This window comes from Pollachius pollachius, assembly GCF_949987615.1.
Source record: "Pollachius pollachius genome assembly, chromosome: 15".
Classification (NCBI taxonomy): domain Eukaryota; kingdom Metazoa; phylum Chordata; class Actinopteri; order Gadiformes; family Gadidae; genus Pollachius; species Pollachius pollachius.
The window spans coordinates 13,643,597-13,663,424 of NC_136948.1; the positions used below are offsets into that span (position 1 = coordinate 13,643,597).

General features: G+C 45.6%; 2 protein-coding genes across 4 annotated transcripts; one reads left to right on the plus strand and one right to left on the minus strand.

Annotated features, from left to right (window-relative positions):
• Nucleotides 1-210: 210 nt before the first annotated feature.
• LOC307086666 (KATNB1-like protein 1) lies at nucleotides 211-3,534 on the minus strand. 2 transcript variants are annotated; one of them, XM_079751956.1, is made up of 10 exons: nucleotides 3,397-3,534; nucleotides 2,543-2,633; nucleotides 2,396-2,433; nucleotides 1,999-2,302; nucleotides 1,666-1,781; nucleotides 1,536-1,586; nucleotides 1,295-1,384; nucleotides 1,038-1,142; nucleotides 845-938; nucleotides 211-748 (listed from the first exon to the last, which is right to left on the minus strand). In XM_079751956.1, exons 2-10 carry the CDS (start codon nucleotides 2,624-2,626, stop codon nucleotides 716-718), a joined length of 915 nt encoding a protein of 304 aa, XP_079608082.1. In that variant the 5' UTR covers nucleotides 2,627-2,633; nucleotides 3,397-3,534; the 3' UTR covers nucleotides 211-715. The 2 variants fall into 2 exon arrangements, with proteins under 2 accessions (XP_079608082.1, XP_079608081.1); XM_079751955.1 differs by having other exon boundaries at nucleotides 211-938.
• acp7 (acid phosphatase 7, tartrate resistant (putative)) lies at nucleotides 3,169-15,593 on the plus strand. Of its 2 annotated transcripts, none has more exons than XM_079751953.1 (14): nucleotides 3,169-3,219; nucleotides 4,055-4,190; nucleotides 4,538-4,738; nucleotides 5,217-5,396; nucleotides 5,770-5,795; nucleotides 6,263-6,360; nucleotides 10,007-10,069; nucleotides 11,617-11,731; nucleotides 12,272-12,385; nucleotides 13,432-13,498; nucleotides 13,996-14,063; nucleotides 14,162-14,233; nucleotides 14,714-14,851; nucleotides 15,178-15,593. In XM_079751953.1, the coding sequence occupies exons 2-14, from the start codon at nucleotides 4,073-4,075 to the stop codon at nucleotides 15,241-15,243; spliced, it is 1,326 nt and encodes a 441-aa protein (XP_079608079.1). In that variant the 5' UTR covers nucleotides 3,169-3,219; nucleotides 4,055-4,072; the 3' UTR covers nucleotides 15,244-15,593. The 2 variants fall into 2 exon arrangements, with proteins under 2 accessions (XP_079608079.1, XP_079608080.1); XM_079751954.1 differs by having other exon boundaries at nucleotides 3,192-3,219; nucleotides 4,069-4,190.
• The last annotated feature ends 4,235 nt before the right edge of the window (nucleotides 15,594-19,828 follow it).

Here is a 19,828-nt window from a genome sequence, read left to right on the forward strand (position 1 = left end):
GACTTTAGCCCCCCTCCCCTGTTCATGTCTCAACTGGAGACACTACACCCACGCATGCAAAGCCACACTGGATTGTAAAAATCCATTATCATTCTCCCAGTCATACACCTACAGTAGGAGTCCAAGGTCCAGCTGTGGCTTACTCGGTTAAGGACTGCAAAGGGAGGGATGTTGGTGGCGGGGGGTCATGCTATGGGATAGCCTTTTTGTTTTGAGGTGGATTCCAGGGGAGTATCAGGATAACCAATGCACACAATGATGGAGGCAGTTCCCCATTGGGTCTACTTTATTTGATTTCCACACACTCGCGCACACACACACACACACACACACACACACACACACACACACAAATCTGCTTTCAGTTCTAATTTCACTGAAAACAAAACTCGATTAGACAAGCATTTCTCCTATCAAGTTCGGAATCATCAAAAAAATGTCATAAATAAAAATACATTTCTTTATTCAGTTACATAATACCACACAATGTTTGGTGACAGACCAAACTTATTTGTTCTGCTTCGGCCTTTTTTTTTTTTTACATAACTTGAGAAATGGTAAATCATCAAATGCTACATGCTCTGCTCTTCATTACAATAATTACATTTAAGATGACATAAAAACAAAAAACACATCCTTCTACAGAGACAACAACACAACAGTCTGAACATGATGGGGAAGAGTCCATCTGGAGCTTTTAATGAGGCCGACAACATCAGGTGAGTTGGGAGAGATATGAATCTATGACCTACAAGGGGAACAAACCAAACAACTACATTTGCATAACCCAAAGAGAGAAGATAGTGGCTTAGCTGAGCCAGGGATTCAGGAGCAATCTGCTCACCTTTGCCAAGGTAGGGGGCATCTTCATGACTAAGCTTGAGCCCGGGTCGTGATGCCACAAGTTCACAAGTTGCTGGTTGAACACTTGGAAATTTCTAGAACACCAATATAAAAATATTGAAACAATTGTTAATTAAATTGTAGCAAATATCCATAGTGCGAAAAGGAATATCCAATAACAAGCTGATTCTTACTTATCCAAATGCTTGTTAGTCCTTCCAGTAAGGCCACTCGCTAGGAGTTGTTCAAACCATTTTTTCAAAACGGACTGAATCCATTTTAAGCCGACAGCGACGTACCTGTAGAAGCAAGACAAAAGATGAAGCTCCTTTTATTTCTATTATCCTACCACATTGTGTTTTCAGCACAATGCTTGCAATCTGTGTAGTTGTGGTCATAATTCCTGCTGCTGTACACGTCATCACAATAACAAACTCAGGAGAACACTCACTCTTCATATGGACTAGAAAGGACTTTCTTGACAAAGGGGAAAAGGTCCACACAGCAGCCGATAGTGAAGCCGGAAGAGTCCTCGTGAATGCTGAGGTAACACACACACACACACACACACACACACACACACACACACACACACACACACACACACACACACACACACACACACACACCTCTGGAGTTTGATGTGATATTGATATTATTTGATACTTCTGAGAAGAATAAATAAACATTACCTTTGGGTTATGATGGGAAGAAAGTCGACAATCACACCAGTGTCTTCCATCCTGGGAAAAAGAGATTAATTTGTGTATTAAAAAATGGAATGTAACATGCAGACTAGTGCTAACTACTAGCAATAATTACCTTAGGAAGTACGTCAACAGCTCTCCAACATTTCTCTGCCACAGAGTCGACGCCACTTTCAATCGCAGGTTTCTTCCAAAGAGCACATTGACCATGGAGCTATGATCTCTAGTGAGCTGAAAATAAACCCCAAAAAGCCCCATTCAGATATATATTCTTTCATAACTCATCCATCTTATCCTCATACAGCATCCATCCCTCTACCCACTTATCGTATCTACCTGCTCATGCAGATCACCATCCCGGGACATGTTTTCTCCTAGAGTACTTCATGCATCAAACATTTAGCGGAAAACAAATAAAACCGCAACAGCGAAATATCCTATTTCAAACCTCGCCAAGGGTGAAGCAGTCTGTGTGCTTGGAACCTGTTCCTCCACCCTGATGCTTGTTGACATTTAAAGGGAACTCCCAGGGATCCACGTGGAACATCTCCTGGTCCGTGTCGTCGTCGTCCATGCATGTGGGCGGGTCCTCCGTGCGCGCCCGTTCGTTCTCCTTGTTGCCCGTGCCGCTAGGCCTCCCAGCCGCGGCCGGTTTCCTGCGCACCACGACCAGGTGGTGGGTCTTCCTTTTACACGACACCACCCGCTTCGCCCGGCCCGTGCTGCTGGTGCCGGGCCTGGTCGCCGGAAATCTAAACGCCGATGGGCACGGTTGCAAATGTTTTATCAAATATCCTAAAACGCATGGACGACAGTGAGCGCAACAAGCAACGAAAAGTTAATACCTCTTTCTAGTGAAATCATCCTTTTTGGCATACACCACCTGAAGGAAGGAATAAACCGTTATGAGGCCAATATTGCACGGATATTTGCACAAGAATATTAAAGATAGATTTAGGTCACGGCACGCCATTGAAATGCCGCTTGTTCACCTGCATTGGGTTCTCACTGTAGTGGACCTCATCCTGGGGCAGGCCTTCACCCATGTAGTGCTCATGTCCAAGGTTAGAATCCATCACAGAACTGTTTAAAAAAATTAAACAGTTAATTAAATTAATTATATAGTATTTTTTCCCTCAAAAAGGGAAAGGCATTTTTGTAATGCCTTGAGAGAGTTGGGGTAATGTAAAATCCAAAATAAAATATATACCTTATCCTAGGCTCATCAAAACTTTGTTTTGCAACGTCAGCTAATCAGGCAGTTTCAAACACGACAACGTCTCCCCATAGTGATAATTACATTCACGATTATAACTTAACAATGACCAAAACATCATTACCAATAATATGACTGCGGTTCAACTCCGGTCATTGCGATGTGACGTCACGATGTGCATTCCCTATAAGACGCTATGACGTCAACCTCACTTTCCCTGAAGGCCTAAATATCTAAATAATATATAGATGCGTGCAAATGTAGACAGAAAACACATTTGGAACAATATGACATTATTTTAACGTTCTTGCCAAACGTTAACCCTTATATTGAACCCTTATACAGGAGGCAGCCCATCTACTACACAACATTACCCACAATTCAGCTGCACATTGTTATGACTTAGCCGATGACGTAGTCAGGAACTATTGTCCATCCACTGCTGAAGTTCTTGTGAGTATTTGACAACAACATTTAAGAACATTAGTATCATTAAAAATCAATCTAGCGAGGTTTTGAAACAATCTCGTGTTCGTCCTCCTCATTTTCAGACAGTAGCGATGCTCAGACAATACGTACTTCAGCGCTCACTAAAGCGACGCTTTACAACCCTGCTCAAGCTTAGCTTACCTTCCTACCCAGTTGTGGCCAAAGACAATCAGACACTAAGAAGGTCGCCTTTCTCCTTTGTTCTTGGTAATCTGGGATGAACGCTGGGAGTTAAACAAATCATTTCCAATGATCTCGCCCAGATGATCCAACTCCCAGTGTGGCCAGACTGGGTTAAGTGCTCCCCCTAGTGTCTTTTATTGCTTTGGCTGGTGGGGATGATTTCAAATCCAAACACATCGTTAAGCGATGACCGAGACAAACGCTCTAGTGTCCAGGCAGCGACCTTTAACTGTGAGCCGTTGTATATGTCTGCTGATATCAGCTGCTGCAGGGGACTTGGAGCCAGTTGCTCAGTCTATTTGATGGTACATACAGTGAATTTCCCGATGTGTTTACAAGGGAAAAACAACGGCTGACCATGATTAGTTTCACTTTACTGTGTAATCATTCTGGCTCACTGAATTATGGAGAACATCTGCAACCAAGCAACCTCTTTCTTGCCAATTCGAAAATTTTCTTTAAATATTCAGTTTCCAAAAGTCATTTGGTAGTCCACTTCATCAAATCACTGTCATGTGGAATGTAATCGTTGTTAGAAATCATGTGACTGTAGATGTGAATTCCTCATTATATTTCCTGTCGTGTCCACAACTTTTTTTTGCATGAGGACACTCAGGCTGTGTGATTCAGCTCCATGGTCAAGATGGTGACTGTATATGCTGCCTGTGCCCTGCTGTGCTTTGCGCCACTATTGGTGGTCAGTGATCCTCCTGTTTTGACCCAGCCAGAGCAGGTGCACCTCTCCTATCCAGGTAGGATCTGAAGGGTTTTTTCTTGTGTGTGTGTGTGTGCCGAGATCTAGTGCTTTTCTTCTCTGATTTATTTTTGATCCTTTGCGTCACTTGCACATGAAAGTGTTAAATTAACGTTTTTTAAATGTACTTAAATTAAATTGAAACTAAATGTGAAACGTGCGGCTCAAATTCGTACCTGGGAGATCCTCAGCCTAACTCTGCCTCCCAATAGATGAGTGTTGTGCAAAAGTCTAGGTGATCGAAACATTCAATGATCAAATCATCAAGTGACTCATGCCTCACTCCATGGATACACTCCAGTGAATCCATGCCAGGCTGGTAGTAACCACTGTGTTCCCTCCCAGGGGTGCCTGGATCCATGGTGGTCACGTGGACAACCTTCAACCGTACCGACAGCCTGGTGGAGTACAGCCCCTGGGGGGACATTCTCTTTCACAAGAGCGCCAAGGGAAGCGTGACCCCGTTTGTGGACTCAGGAAACGAGAAGAGGAAGATGTTCATCCACAGAGTCACGCTCAGTGACCTCAAGCCAGGTTCCCATTATGGTGGGTGCTGGGACAACAACGCGGGGTTTCAGAGCCGTCTACAGAAAGTATGGTTTACTTTTTGTTTGGGCGCTGCAGGGTGGTTCCCCTGAAAATACCTCTTCACTCAGGAGGGGGTGATAGGTCTGTGTACTGGAGGCTTGCTTGGTCGAGTTTCGGCTCAGCCCCTGTTGTCCAGCAACACTGTGTGTGTGTGTGTGTGTGTGTGTGTGCGTGTGCGTGTGCATGTGTGCAACCCATAATGCCCTCGCTCTCCTCTCTTACATAAGACAGAGAGCGTGAGTGTTAGCACATGAGTGTAAGTTTCAAGTTTAGTATCAACGATTTATAAAGCACCTTAAAAGGAAACCCAACATAAAAACTAACCAATTTAAAAGGTGCCTTTTACACACCTCGGCACAAAGCAAATCTCTACATTAACCTAGTTTGGGGTTAATGTAGGTCATAGAGTACCTGTCTTTGTATTGTTTTTTGCTAGTGTACCACTGTGGCAGCGACATGGGCTGGAGCGACATGTTCTGGTTCAGACCCATCGACGAAACCATCATCCAGCCCGCCTTCGCCCTGTATGGAGACCTGGGCAACGAGAACCCCCAGTCCCTGGCCCGGCTGCAGAAGGAGACCCAGCTAGGAATCCTTGACGCCATCTTGCACATAGGTACCGGTTGTCGGCGGCAACCACCTCCTACAAGAACTGTAGCATTTAGTCATGTGTCGATGATTTTTATCTTCGGTGAATTTATTTATTAAAAAGCAGGATGCTTACAGCTACGCTGTGGACATGGGGATTGAACGCCCGGACCCCAATATGCTATGACATTGTTGAAAATACGTTGACTTTACATTTAGATGGGTTTTTTATCATCCTCTGTAGAGGAAATGAGCTGCTGAAGCCTGTACGCAGAGCGTACAAAGAAAATAAATAACAAACAACATTTCAACCCTACAATTACATTTAAAACAATTCAAAGTATTTCTTCTGTTATCTTGTACTTTTATTCATAAGTGTGTGTGTGTTGTGTGTTTTGCAGGGGACTTTGCCTATGATATGCATGAGGTACGTAGATCACTTCTGCTTTTCTCTGTCACTGTTTTAAATATTCTAGGGCTATTTGTATATATCCTTTTCTTTGAAATGAGTTTAATCAAAACTGTGGTTCCAGTATGCTTGTCCTCAAATAGTAGTTAGAGAATATATAAATATTAAATTAATATTGCTGATATTGCTTCCAGTCACAGTCTCCACAAAGTATAATATAAAAAGTTGAAATAGAAAAACAGCATGAATGTTTTCTTGCGGAAGAACCACCATGTGTGCCTGATATTGAAAACCCTAAGTTTGCCTTAGAGAAATGTAAACTTGGTTTTTAACCGTCACTTTTCTCCATTCACTAATGGAAAATGTGACATGTTACTTCCCAGTAGAAACACATTGTAGCTGATGGCAGTCGGCTTAACGCCATTTTCATATTATGTTATATGTATTATCTGATGCCAGCTAGCTAAGTAGGCATTATTTCTCAGGACAATGCGAGGGTCGGCGATGAGTTCATGAGACAGATCCAGTCCATCGCCGCCTACGTTCCCTACATGACCTGTCCTGGCAACCACGAATCTGCCTAGTGAGTAGACCCTCGCATGAATCTCCCTGTTTTTCCTCCTCTCTGTTCACCCCTTCATGTGTTGATCAACATGAGGGATGGGATCAACATGATGCATCTGTCCACATAACGTCGGTTTACACTCAACCACGTGTGGAAGTCACGATTCTTGCGTGTGTGTGTGTGTGTTTGTGTGTTTGTGTACGGCATGTGTAGGGTAGCCATACCAAGTGCTTCCCAGCGCTGTGACTCAGCGTGGAAGCAATCCGTCTGTCAACCGCCCCCCCTTCCCCATCTACCAATGTTTTTCTCCCCCTCTCACTGTTTACATGTTACGGGCAGGCCCCGTACCCATCACTGATTACTGTTATTAATGTGTTTTGGTGTACACTCTGTATTTTATATCGGCCAGCGGAGATCTGCCAGATCCCGGACGAAATGAAATGAAATACCCCGTGACTGGGCGACTGGTTAACTGTGCGGGGTTGGTAATGGTGGGGGAGTAACACTCAAGGAGAAAAAAAACAATATAAATAAAACCGCTTCTGGTCAACCACAGGTTTTCCACTGCACAGAACACTTTGGTTCTGTGGATAGCTGTTTGGTGCAGAGAGGCTGCAGACGGGGCTCTATTTAAGGCTCAGAAGGAGTGGAGACACATCACTCACCACCAGCATCTAAACAGGTCTAAAGAAAGGGCTGCCAAAGCCAATACACATGCAGGCTGGTCCGTCTCTCTCGTATCGCTCGTGGTGTTGTGTTGTTTTGGTTGGTGATCTGTGTCTTACATGCTTTCTTGAATGCATCGTACAATACGCGAAATAGACATTTACCCTGCAATTTATTTATTTATTTGGAATTGTTTTGGTTTTTATCCACTGGAGTTAGCATTTGCAGATGGGGAAAGGAACCGCAATGCGTGAACCACGTTAATCTGCTTCTCAATAGAAGAGAAGAGATCTTCTGGCCCCGCTTTGATCTCTCCCCTCTCTGTGCTTTTTCAACCTGGCTAATTGTCTCGTCCCTACCACCTCACCCTGGACTATTTTCAGCCTCTAACGTCGGATATGGAAATCAGGTTGGCCAATTAATCCCTTGAGGCCCGGGCATCATCCCCCCCCCCCCCCCGATGAATGGCTTCCATTGACAAAACAAAGATGTAATTCCACAGCCGCAAGCCAATCAGATGGCTTTGATGCCGGGGCTGAGAAGCTAACTGTTTGTTTTTGTTTGAGCCCGCTCTCTCGTCAACCAGATGCTGTCTGCATGTATGCATGTGTGCGTGTGTGTGTGTCTGTTTGTGTTGGTACATATTCTGTTCCATGGCTGCCTCAGACGTTGGAGGGAACACTAAGCCTCTGGATTATGATCTGTAATGGCTGTGTGCCCCTTGGTCTCCATCAACGAGCCTTCACCGCGCCTGGGCTGCGTGTCATGTGACTGCCACCTGGTCTTAATCTAGACGATTGTCCAACAGTAGTCTGTTTCTCTTGGCTTTCCTCTGGCATTAAAAAAAATGAAAGATAAGCCCAAAAAGAAGGAACTGACATTGGATAAAGAACGCACGCTCGCACGCGTTACCTAATGCGCGCCAGTAGAAGCCAAGCTTCTCATTCCTCTCTTCCGAAGCTACTATTATATTTGTGTTGTTAGTCCTGAGCACTGGTTTGAAATGTCCAAACCTTCCAGCTGCGCGCCTCTGACTTCTTCGCTCCAGCCGCCTTTCCAACCTCAAACACGGGGGGGGGGGGGGGAAGGGAAGCGACGTCTAAGGACGAAGAAGAAGGCCCAGCCCACATGGGTAGTCAGCATTCCACCATGATGAGACCGACCGCGCTGCGTGCGACACATAAAGCTCCTAATCAAGAGCATCTTTGTCCTGCTGGGCACAAAGTGTGGCTCACTGACTGTGCTGTCAGTGGGAATGGGAAGTGACCCTTTGCCATTTGAAACAAAGGCTGGTGATGAGAGTCAGAGATAGACTTCTTCCAGACCGCACTTCTCTCCGACCAGACTGGATTCAGGTGGCGGTTTTGTGGACTCATGGCTCATCAGCCAATGGAAAGGGCAGATTTGATAGCTCTCACCGTCAGTGTGTCTTTTGATTGGTCCAAGTGACTTAAGACAAAGTTAATTCATTGGAATTAGTTATTCTCCCATTATCACTCCTCATCCGAGTCTGGGATTTATAAGCGAAGCTCTGCCAAAAGATTGGTTACCTTAAAGCTAAATAAAATGTTAGTATCTCTGTGCCTTTCATAAATTCTTGGTAGTTCATGTGTGATGACGTGGTGCGCTTGTCAGGTGCCCTCAGCTGTTGCAGTGTCATCAGCTAACCTCCCGTGTGTTAGTTTCACCTTGTCACCACAAGGTGTCAGTGTAAACACAGCCACACAGTCTCGTTCAAGTTCATAACGTGTGGCTCTCTGCTCAAGCCAGAAAACCGTTTTTTATTTCTCTCTCCACAGCATCTATCTGACAATAGGCTGTGTATTTAGTGGAAGAAAATAGAAACCCAGATAAAGATTTGTACTAATTTTCCAATTGCAATATAATCAATACAGTATTATTATTACTGGATTAGATCCTATATTTATGAATATCAAATTTCATGCAATCATTAAACATTAAACATTATTACATAAAGTTTAGGAAGAGACCAGGCCAATTACCAGGCTTTGGCCGTTTGACCAATCAAGACCCAGCCCCTAACCACATGCTTTCCGCCACAGTCCGCATTTAATTAAAGGTCCGTCCATCGCACTCTCCCCTTGACCCCTCGTTCTAAGGCTTTGACCCCTGAACCCGTTGAACTCTAGTCTCCCCCCCCCCCCATACATGATATTAACCTTTCAAGACATAGCCTTTTATTAAGCGTGTGTGTGTGTGTGTGTGTGTGTGTGTGTGTGTGTGTGTGTGTGTGTGTGTGTGTGTGTGTGTGTGTGTGTGTGTGTGTGTGTGTGTGTGTGTGTGTGTGCATATCCTCTTAGGCCCTGCCTCCTCCCTGTCTGCACTCTCTTACATAAGATAGGAAAGCTATCATTCCACGCATTCAGGGTTAATGGACCGAGGATTGCCCCTTACATTGTGTGTGTGACATTCTAAGCCGTAAAAAAATACTGATTGGTGGGAACAAAGAACTTGCCAATCGCGATATTTGGATATTGGTGTGATAATGCCTAGGTAAATAAAACCCATGCATTTTTGCTTATGCCGATTTTATTTTTGTTATGTGCTTAACGACACATAACCCATTGTTGACAAGAAAGATCGCTATTTCTGCATTTGGTGTGTACTTTTACAAATAAAGACATGTCTGATTCATAAAACAACATAAGTCAATTGAGTGTTCTTTCTTTTTTCATCGCCTTCTGCACTTTGTGTCCCTAACCCTCGTCCTACTTAAAGCTACCTGGCAGAACTCACAGATAACAAGCAAACGAATAAGCGTCTTCACAAATAGACAGACTCACAGGATCATAGTGAAAATACATCTAAGATAATGAGTGCATCCTATCGTGCCCTGTCCTAAAGTCTAGCTCCGCTCTGCCATTTGTCCCGCGAAACTTGAAAGGCAGACAAACGTCTTGGTATTTTTTGATATCCAAGGAATGCTGACTACAGGACATGCTGATTGTCCAATCTCCTTATTTTGTTTGTTCTGCAGTAACTTCTCAAACTACAGGAACCGCTTCAGCATGCCAGGCCGGACGGAAAGCCTGTGGTACAGGTAGGAACCAACGAAACAATACATAATGCCAACACTGTATGGCCCCGTTCAGCATTCCCCCTTGTAAACATATCAATTATGACCACAGTATATTCCAGGGAACCCCCAAGGAGGGAGGGAGGGAGAGAGAGAGAGAGAGAGAGAGAGAGAGAGAGAGAGAGAGAGAGAGAGAGAGAGAGAGAGAGAGAGAGAGAGAGAGAGAGAGAGAGAGAGAGAGAGAGAGAGAGAGAGAGAGAGAGAGAGAGAGAGAGAGAGAGAGAGAGAGAGAGACTAACTTCTCAGATGAATTTCTTTCCATACGGTGGAGGGCCACGTGCGGTATCGCGTGTTGCTCTCACACACCTCCTGCTGAACCTAAGTAGCTATTAATGAGCTGTAAGTCAGCGAAACCGAAGGGGATTTGGCAGCAGAGGAGCCTCCAGCCCCCCCCCCCCCCCCATTTATTCGTATCACAGGGCGTCCACAGGAACCACACAAAAGAGCTTTACATCGGGGGGCTGCTCTGCCACGGGGTCCCTCTCTCCGTCGGTAAGATAATACCCTTTGGAAGATCTCAGGTCCAGCTGCCCATGCCTCAATCTCTCTTCCCAAGCCCCAGACCCAGACAGGCCTGCTCAGGAGCTGAGAAGGGCTTCCCTGGCCCGTGCCCCATCCTCCCCCCTTTACATTCAAAACAGACGGGAGAGACCACTGGGGGATTGATAATGGAAATACTTTTTTTTCTCCCTTTCTTTCTCTCCGTCTCTCTCTCTGTCTCTTTTTCCCTTTCTCTACCTCTCACTCTCTCTCTAGCTCTCCTCTCTCTCTCCCCCTCTCTTTCTATCTCTCCGTCTTCCTCGCTCTAGCTCTCTTCTCGCTCACCCCCCCCTCCCCTCTGTCTTTCTATCTCTCCATCTCTCTCTCTAGGTCTCTTTTTCCTTTTCTCTCTCTGTCACTCTCAATTTCACCCTCACTCTTTGAAAACGATAGCCGTCAGAAGTATTCCAACGTCCTGACTCATCATTCCTGGCTCTGTCTCAACTGCTCATCCACTCCTTGATAACAATGTGTTTAGGCCCCATAGTAGCTATGGTGATGTGTGTTTTTCTCATACTTTCTTTGACCCTTGCACTATAGCAGCTTTAACATGATTTAAGATTTTCCTCACAACCTACCAAATAAGACTATGTGTATATACACATTGGCAAAGCAGCCTTGACATGAGTTTTTAAGATGTTTCTGTCCCCATACACTGGGACAAAGTCTTCTCCCTTCCATAACTGCGTTTTGGAGCAGGGTCACGTAGCATTGTTGTTGTGTAACAACTTAACATACACACTTAACATACATACTACAAAATAGTACTTAGCATTGTGTAGCGTCTTATCTTAGCTAGCTTTGTTGTTTACGGGGAAGGGGTTAACCCAAAAAATGTTAGTACTTGGCACTTGATTCTATGAACATCCTTACTGTACCAACGCCGATATATTGTTTATTTTTCTTCTGACAAAAACGTAAGTGGCTTTGGATAACAGCGTCTGCCTAATGCCCTAAATGTGTGTTCTCAGCTGGAACGTAGGGCCCGTCCACATCATCTCCCTGTCCACCGAGGTCTACTTTTCCCTTGAGTTTGGCCAGGAGCTTCTCTTCAGGCAGTACGACTGGCTGAAACAGGACCTGGAGGTCAGTGACCATACACTTATTCATCCTTCTGCTAGTGTTTATCTTTGTCATTTTCTTTCCTAATGCAATCAGCAACAGATTCCCTTGGTCCTTTCCGGGGTTGGCTCGTTGTGTACGGTAAAAGGCACGCCCACTGCACCGTTTCCTGCCCAAATCCGAGCCTTCTAAATAAGTCTTCTTTACCACCACTGTGAATACTTTTGAGTGTTCACTTAATACCTTTATGTTATTAATATGTATATATATATATATATATATATATACATATATGGAATTTAAACAATGCACCTCACAAAACACATGTGAGGGTTAGGACATTTCAAAGCAGTTGAACGAACGGCGCTATATAAATAAAGATTTGAGTCAATAAGTTACTCATAGGGGTCCCAAGGGGGGGAATTAAACTCCCAACACTGGTAAATGCAGTGCTAATTTGCCCAGGACCCCCCCCAACTCCTAGTTTATCTGAATATCACTGAGTGTATATTATACAGCCCACCAGTAGCGTCAACGCTCTGCCCTGGCTCCTCTGTGTTTTAGGAGGCCAACAGGCCAGAGAACCGGGCAGCCCGTCCCTGGATCATCACCATGGGACACCGGCCCATGTACTGCTCCGACGACGACCAGGACGACTGCACCACGTTTGACTCCTTCGTAGGTCCCACGCACCACCCAAAACACGGCCCGCCCCGTACCGCGCACACACGGCGCGATGTGTGGCTTACACAAGCTTGAAGGTAGCACTTTCACCAAGGTGTTATCCGTCCAAACGCTCCTTGTGAGACACAAGGTGACCCAGGAGGCTCGGGTCGGAGTGTCACTGCAGCGACTGTTCACTCAACGCGGTATCTCCACACACGTAGCCGAAATACGTTTGATTCAGTAGAACTAAGTTTCACACTGTGCTGTTGTACTGTGTCTAGTGCAGCAGAGCCATCGTACAGTGTAGAATGTATCCTGTTAAAACTGTCTTCTGCGCGGCAGTTACAGCACTGTGTGCATGCTAGACAATACATCCCCAGTGCCTCCTAATTGTAGATGTAATAGGAGTTACTTATGGGAAAGTCCTTGGGAGAAAGTGGGTAATATGTAATTGCAAACATCAGTCCTGGTAGTGCTGCACTTTTGCTTGGCCCAAGTATGACGTAAATAACTATTATGTGTCATTATGCGAGACATGACAATAAAACACATGCTAATTATGATTATTGTATTTTACCTAACAGGTTTGCGCAGGAAAAGCGGACATGTTGAATAAATAGCTCATGTAATAAAGGGTTTTGCAAACTATGTAGCTACCAGCTATGTTTGGAGCAGTTTGTCCCGGCTGTAAAAGACTTAACTCGATTTACGTGCAAAAATTATAAGGGGATTTGTTTTGCGGAATTTTGCTCGACACTTTAATTGCCCCCGTCGTAGTTGGGGGGGGGGGGGGGGGGGGGGGACTTCGTACCAGCCTAATGCATGGCGAGCCCGCAAGCTATCGTAACGTAAGACAACCAGTTTCCATAGAAAGCCTTGTGCCTTATGTTGCTGAGTGATGCTGGTGTTAATGTGGCAGAGTTTACGTACCGGCGCTGAGTCTTCATGGGTTGAAGTCCCGCTTCACACCGTCTGTCTGTCTGTCTGTCTGTCTGTCTGTCTGTCTGTCTGTCTGTCTGTCTGTCTGTCTGTCTGTCTGTCTGTCTGTCTGCGTTCAGGTAAGACGAGGACGCAACGACACTACACCAGCAGCACCTGGCTTGGAGGATCTATTTTACCTCCACGGTAAGGCCTCTGAGGGATCCTCCAAAAACACCTGCACACACACAGCTGCCAGCCTCCTTAATGGCTGTGTTATTTTCTTCTTCCTTTTTGGCGTTTCACATTCCTGCATGCTCAGACATGCTAATGCCACAGCGCTCGCTGGTAGCACACGGAGCAATCCAAACACACATCATTATGACCAAAGCAGACCCGGGACTGGCAGTCGTCCCGGGACAGCGGCCTTTGCTTCAAATCCTATTTCCCCCCCCCCCCCCCCCCCTTTGTATTGCATTTCATTTCCCCTCACCCAGACCCCAGTCTGTTTGTCACAGATCAACCACTGTTGAATATCCTCCACAGCACACACCGTCCCATAAGCCATCACGTTATTTCGCCAGCGAAATCGGACATAGAATCAGTCTCATAGACGGGAGGGGAGGGCAGGTGAGGCAGCAGGTTAGAGCGTCTTTCACCGTCACGAGGATAATGGGGTCCTGACCGATGCTTTCCCTCCCCAGGTGTGGACCTGGAGCTGTGGGCGCATGAGCACACCTACGAGAGACTCTGGCCGGTCTACGGGGACAAGGTTCGATCCTGACTACCCATAACCACCCATAAGGCCGGTGTCTGTTTCTACCTGGATGAGGAAGCTGACCGGCACTCTTTTGAATCCCTTCTCTGAAGGTGTTCAACGGTAGCGTCGCAGAGCCCTACACCAACCCCAAGGCCCCCGTGCACATCGTCACCGGCTCTGCTGTGAGTGCAATGCTATGTTCCACGTCTATGGTCTTCTGGGGAGGGAACCCCGGGCATTCACCTTTTATAGAGGACACAAATAGAACCACTCTCATGCCACATATCCCACACACACACATACACACACACTCCACCCTATCTGACTAGCCAGCTATTCTGCACTGTTGATGTGTTTTTGTGGTTGTGGAGGTGCAGCCGGCAACAAAGCACAGGTTTCCCCTGTCTCTCACACACACACGCACGCACACACGCACACACACACACACACACACACACACACACACACACACACACACACACACAAGAAGGAGAGTGAGTCATGTGCATACCGTGGTGCGGTCTGGCTCACACCAAGGCAAGACCGAATTGCCTGGAAGCCCATGGGGCGGGACCCCTAGGGGGCGGGACCCCCAGGAGAGGCACACCACAGCAATGTAAACAATGTTTGGTTTAGTGGTCTGTTTGGATGCTGCACTCCAGGGCTGCAGGGAGAAGACGGATAGATTCAACCCCAACCCCAAAGACTGGAGCGCCTTCCGCAGCACGGACTATGGCTACACCCACATGCAAGTGGTCAACCACACCCACCTCTACCTCGGCCAGGTGTCCGACGATCAGGTGAGAGAGAGAGAGTATGGGAGTGAGAGAGTATGGGATAGAGAGAGTATGGAAGAAAGAGAGTGAGTATGGAAGAGAGTGAGTATGGGAGAGAGGAAGTGGTAGAGGGGGAGAGAGAGAGTGGTAGAGAGTGGGAGGGAGGGAGAGAGAGAGCTAGCTATCTGAAGTTATAAGGCTAACTCCACCAGTTCCATTCCAGGAGAGACTCGAGTGAATTTCTTTCCATCCACGTGTTTAGGGGTCTTGGAGACTGCCTGTTCACAAACCAAATTCAAGGGTCAAAGGTGAATATTAATCAAAACACACCTTTTCTGTTTTTATTCCAGGCCGGCAAGACGATTGACAGCATATGGATTATAAAGGACAAGCATGGCTATGATGCCTGGTTATGAGTCCTGCTCTGAGACGGACCATCCTCTCAGGTAGTGACGGGCTAAAGCACTCTCTCTGCACTCTGTGGACCTATAATGCTGTTTTCAGGCGGTGAGGTTCTAGAGGAACCTCGAATTATCTCAAAACCCGTCTACGTACTACTGTCACTTTGTTTGTTTGAACCGTTCAATTCTACTTCTCTGGATTTTTCTGTGGCTTTTTTATTGAAATCGACTTACTAACTTTTTAATATTTGAGCCAAACCAAACAATTGTATTCATTTTTAGTAACTAATATATGTATGTGATGAGGTATGTTATATTTAAGTGAAATGTGTTCCCCTAAAAAAAGTAATAAAGAAATATATGATTTCAAAGATGGTTGAGATCGCAGGACAGCTGCAGTGAACTGTTGTGTAACCTTAGCGATACTGGCCTGGCATGGGCATATCCAGACGAGTAGTAGGCACAGTTCCCAGAAAGTTTTTCATATCTGATGACGCACACTACTATGGTAGTGTATATTCCTTAACGTCAGAGTTCTGTTTCAGATGGATCTTGGCTTGTTCACCAAGATCCATACGCATATTTGTGTGCGTATGTGTATGTGTGTGTGTGTGTGCGCGTGTGTCATTCATTAAGTATCGGCTCCAATTTGTTTCAAAGAAGGCTTCTCGTCTCCTTTGTTACTGCAGCTTTTTGGCGAAAAGTTATGCACCTAGCTCATTAAATCGAGTAAACGTAGCAACTATAGAACCATTATTTACAATTAAAAGTGTAAAAAACAGTTTATTTAATAGACCGTAGCAGTCTCTCAGTTCTTAAAACAGTTATGACTGCACCACAGGTATAATTCTATACATATTTTTTTTGGGCTTATTTTCTATATCAGTCCATCCCCGTGGCGAACGGTCTGGGCCCCGGTACTAGTTCGCATCCCGGTGGTTTAGAACCACCGCTTCAGAAGGATGGATCACTTGCCAAGCAACAGAAAGATGTACATCATTTACAGGATCAACAAGGTACACTTTCTGACCCTGACATTTTCCAAGGTTCGAACCGTAGAGACTGGTTAGAAGTTCTCGAAAGATCGCTCCAGGATGTAATAAAACATTTCTTTATGAAAAATAAAGAATCCATCCTTTAAGGGATTGACATTACAACGTTAACCATATTTACGATTCAATAAATCGTTTTATGAACCTATGTATGGATAAAGCATGGTTCTGATGGTGGTCAGCAATGTTTTCCATGGAGGATAAAAGTTCTTATCTATGGAACAAGCGTATCAAAGGTAATAGCCTCGAGTCTACATGTTTTTGCCATCTACAATTACTCCTCCAAGTGAGAAGAGGAAAAAGATTTATGGTGATCCAGGAAAAAGGAAAGCAGAAAGGAAAAGTAAGCACATGTCTCTTCAGATCCAAGGGCTGATGCCGAAGTACGGAGTTCGTTTTACTGAAGCGGTGGAGGCAGAGCGGGACTGCGGTGTCGCGCTGAGGGTCCTTGTCGACAGAAATAGTTTCATGTCATTAGACTCACAGTTAATCCGTGCTCCCCCTTCAAACCAACGCCCTGTACAAATCCTCTGGCCCCCTTATGTGGACACCACCTCTGGCCGCTTTAAGTGGACCAATCCTATGGCCGCTTTAAGTGGACCAATCCTCTGGCCCCCTTATGTGGAATAATCCTATGGCCCCCTTATGCGGACTAATCTAATGGCCCCATTATGTGGACCAATCCTCTGCCACCCTTAAGTGGACCCATCCTCTGGCCCCCTTATGCAGACTAATCCGCTGGCTCCCCTAAATCTCCTGCTAATTAGGAGAAGACAAGGATTTCTTCACACAGTGATGCACAAATGGGCTGATGAAAACCAGCTCAGGTCTGTTTGTCCAGGAAGGATGATAGTGGGAGGAAGGGGGCCGTGTGGCGCGACGTGGCCTCAGCACTTATTCCCAGTCGTGTTACTGGCAGAGTGTTGGGCTCCAGTCTCCACCCCCCTCCGTCTGAGGTCAGAGCTCTGACACTGCCCCCCTCCCAGCAGTGCGATTCCTTACATATCTATGTCCAAATGTTGCCTCTTCCCATCCGTAAAGACAAGCTTCAAAGACCCCATGTGAGGCGTTTGGAAGAGGGATTCACCTCCTCTTTTAAGGACATGTGACACTGTTCCAGTAAAGAACAACATGTTCTTCTAGTCAGCTACCGCATCCCAACCCACACCCTAGATATATAATCAAATGTGTTCTCTGGCGCTCCCTCCCACCAAAACTCAGGAGACGGCTTCAGCATATTGCTATTACTCAACACATATGTCCAAGGTGGAGGGCTGGAGCACTAGAGTTAACCTCCAGAGACTTGCGGGGGGGTCCTTGTGTAATGAATTCAGATGCCTCAGAAGTTGCTCCATCAATCCAGAAGCCCAGTGTGCATCCAAAACCCCAGAAAGTGCCGCTATTCAGCAGCCTCAGACCACCGAGACCAACAGCTAAGCGGACCCCACAGCACATCATCATCTCTCCTTACATTCCCTGAATAGCTCCCTGAGTAAACGCTGGTGTGGTGATGACGTCCAGGACTCTGCGATACGGGCATGAACAACAGGACAGGCTCAGCAGGCGATACAGGCCGCATTCACATTGTTATGGTTTTTTTCGATTTTGTTTTACACTCCAACAAAGTTTGTGGAGATTATCAAGAGCACATTTTCCGCTGTCAGAAAATTTCAAACCTGATGTATTAAACTGAAAGGAGAGGGGGGTGGGAGAATATTATTTTGGTGGATGTGGGGAAGCGAGTAGGCTGGGGGTCAGAATAACAGAGAGGGATATATGCTTGTGGTTTGAGGACTATCGCAAGGAGCCTGCGAGGAAGCTGGAAGCTGGCACGAGTCCTGTGGTTTTCCGTGTGTAAATCACAATAATGTAAGAGGCAGACTCGGCACTGCTTTGTTTGCTTGTCTTAAGACGTATGTTAGACGAGCATAGGTGCTGCACAGACCATAACAATGTGTCATGTGTGGTTCTTCCCTGCGCTCGTATTTTCCATGAAGAACACGTGCGCGACTACTCCAATACACATGAGTCCTTGAGCATCTGCTGCTCCCATCCTGGGAGCATTTTCCTCGGGCCAATGATCCGTCACTAAATCAGTGCAACTTTTGATTGATTCTTTAATTGATGATCAATTGGCAAGGAACCAATTAGGTTGGCCGGAGTCCCGTTCTCATCTGGTCTGCCCAATTGAATGGTAAAAGGTGTCCCGCTTATACATGATTTCCCTCTGCCTTTTATTGTGCATTCCTGTTCTCTTACTAGTACTTTCCATTTGTCCAGAATAGATTGCATCATATATTGAACCTGCTGTCTTCTGTGTGTTTTGAATTACAGTAGTGTGCATACACAGCTGAGTGATTGCTGCAGAAAGCAGTCCCTGTGTCAGAGGTCAGGGAGTGAACCTCGCCCGGGGGTTTTCCAAGAGAGAACTACAAGAGACGTCTTCCCTCAGGAGGGGGGGCAGATACAACAGCTCCTCTACTTTGAACCTTTGCACTTGAGGGTCCTTATGAGGGTAACAGTGTCGTTCTACCAAGTCCACCTCTGTGGGGAGAGGGAGTACCAGACCATGTCTCTTGGCCTGCATCATAAAGTCCTCATCAAGCGACCTGTGGCCGACCCTATAGAAAATTCTAGTTGCGCTCCTCTCAGAAACACTAAATCCTGCAGCAAAAGTCGTTTCATGACATGAACACGTATAGACAGGGCATCATCATTATGTTGTTATATGAAGTTGAGTCAAGAGTGACACTTCTTCACCTTTTGAATACTTCTGATGTCAAACAGATGATTTGGTCTGCAATATAAATTATACAGGCCTATTCATCATCTTAAATATTTGTCTCCTGCACACAGGGGTATTATAACTCTTCAGACATTCTCCTTGTGCTGCCTCATTTCTGTGTTAGGGACATGGGGATGACAAAAGGCTTGGCTATTGGCCGGTTGGCACATCGACCATGTCTTTCCCATAATACAGGATATCACCTAGAGTGTGACCCCAGCGGCTTGTAATGCCTAGTTTCTGTCCAATTATCACTCATGTCTCTTAACTTTGGGGATGTTCCCACATTTGGCTCTAAAGACATCTTGGAGATTTTGTTTCTGTGAAATGTCCTTTCCTGTCCATGCTGATGGTTTGATGCAACTGTTGATCCATTTCAACTGTCTTGCCTTACATTTGTGAGGAAAACGGCACTGAATTTAGATAAATGGCCCACGCTTGGGGTTGCTGAAACAGTGATCTTTAGATCTGGCAATGAAAAAGTCAAGGGAGATCCACTGGATGTTACAGATTGCAAATACAGGTCGGTAAAACAACAAGTCCTGTGCATTTAAAAAAGAAAAAGCCATTCTAGATAGGAATGACATGATGCACATTTGGACGCACCCTCCTTTATGCCGGATACCGCCCTTTTTAAAACATTACGAACTCAGTTTGTGATCACCTCAAAACTCCAAACACATATTGAGAAAGTGGTATGTTACTTTATGCTTCTCACTTGGGGAAAGATATAAAGAGGGGTGGGAATCTTGATCCATTATTA

What these genes read in the sequence shown, in the direction of transcription:
- acp7 (XM_079751953.1), top strand. Translation starts at nt 4,073, where the DNA reads ATGGTCAAGATGGTGACTGTATATGCTGCCTGTGCCCTGCTGTGCTTT. An exon ending in GGCCGGTCTACGGGGACAAG is followed by an intron (nt 14,064 to 14,161) that starts GTTCGATCCTGA and finishes CCTTCTCTGAAG; the next exon opens with GTGTTCAACGGTAGCGTCGC. An exon ending in GCCAGGTGTCCGACGATCAG is followed by an intron (nt 14,852 to 15,177) that starts GTGAGAGAGAGA and finishes TTTTTATTCCAG; the next exon opens with GCCGGCAAGACGATTGACAG.
- LOC307086666 (XM_079751955.1), bottom strand. Translation starts at nt 2,626, where the DNA reads ATGGATTCTAACCTTGGACATGAGCACTACATGGGTGAAGGCCTGCCC. An exon ending in ACTGCTTCACCCTTGGCGAG is followed by an intron (nt 1,782 to 1,998) that starts GTTTGAAATAGG and finishes GTTTATTTTCAG; the next exon opens with CTCACTAGAGATCATAGCTC. An exon ending in CTTTCTAGTCCATATGAAGA is followed by an intron (nt 1,143 to 1,294) that starts GTGAGTGTTCTC and finishes TTGCTTCTACAG; the next exon opens with GTACGTCGCTGTCGGCTTAA.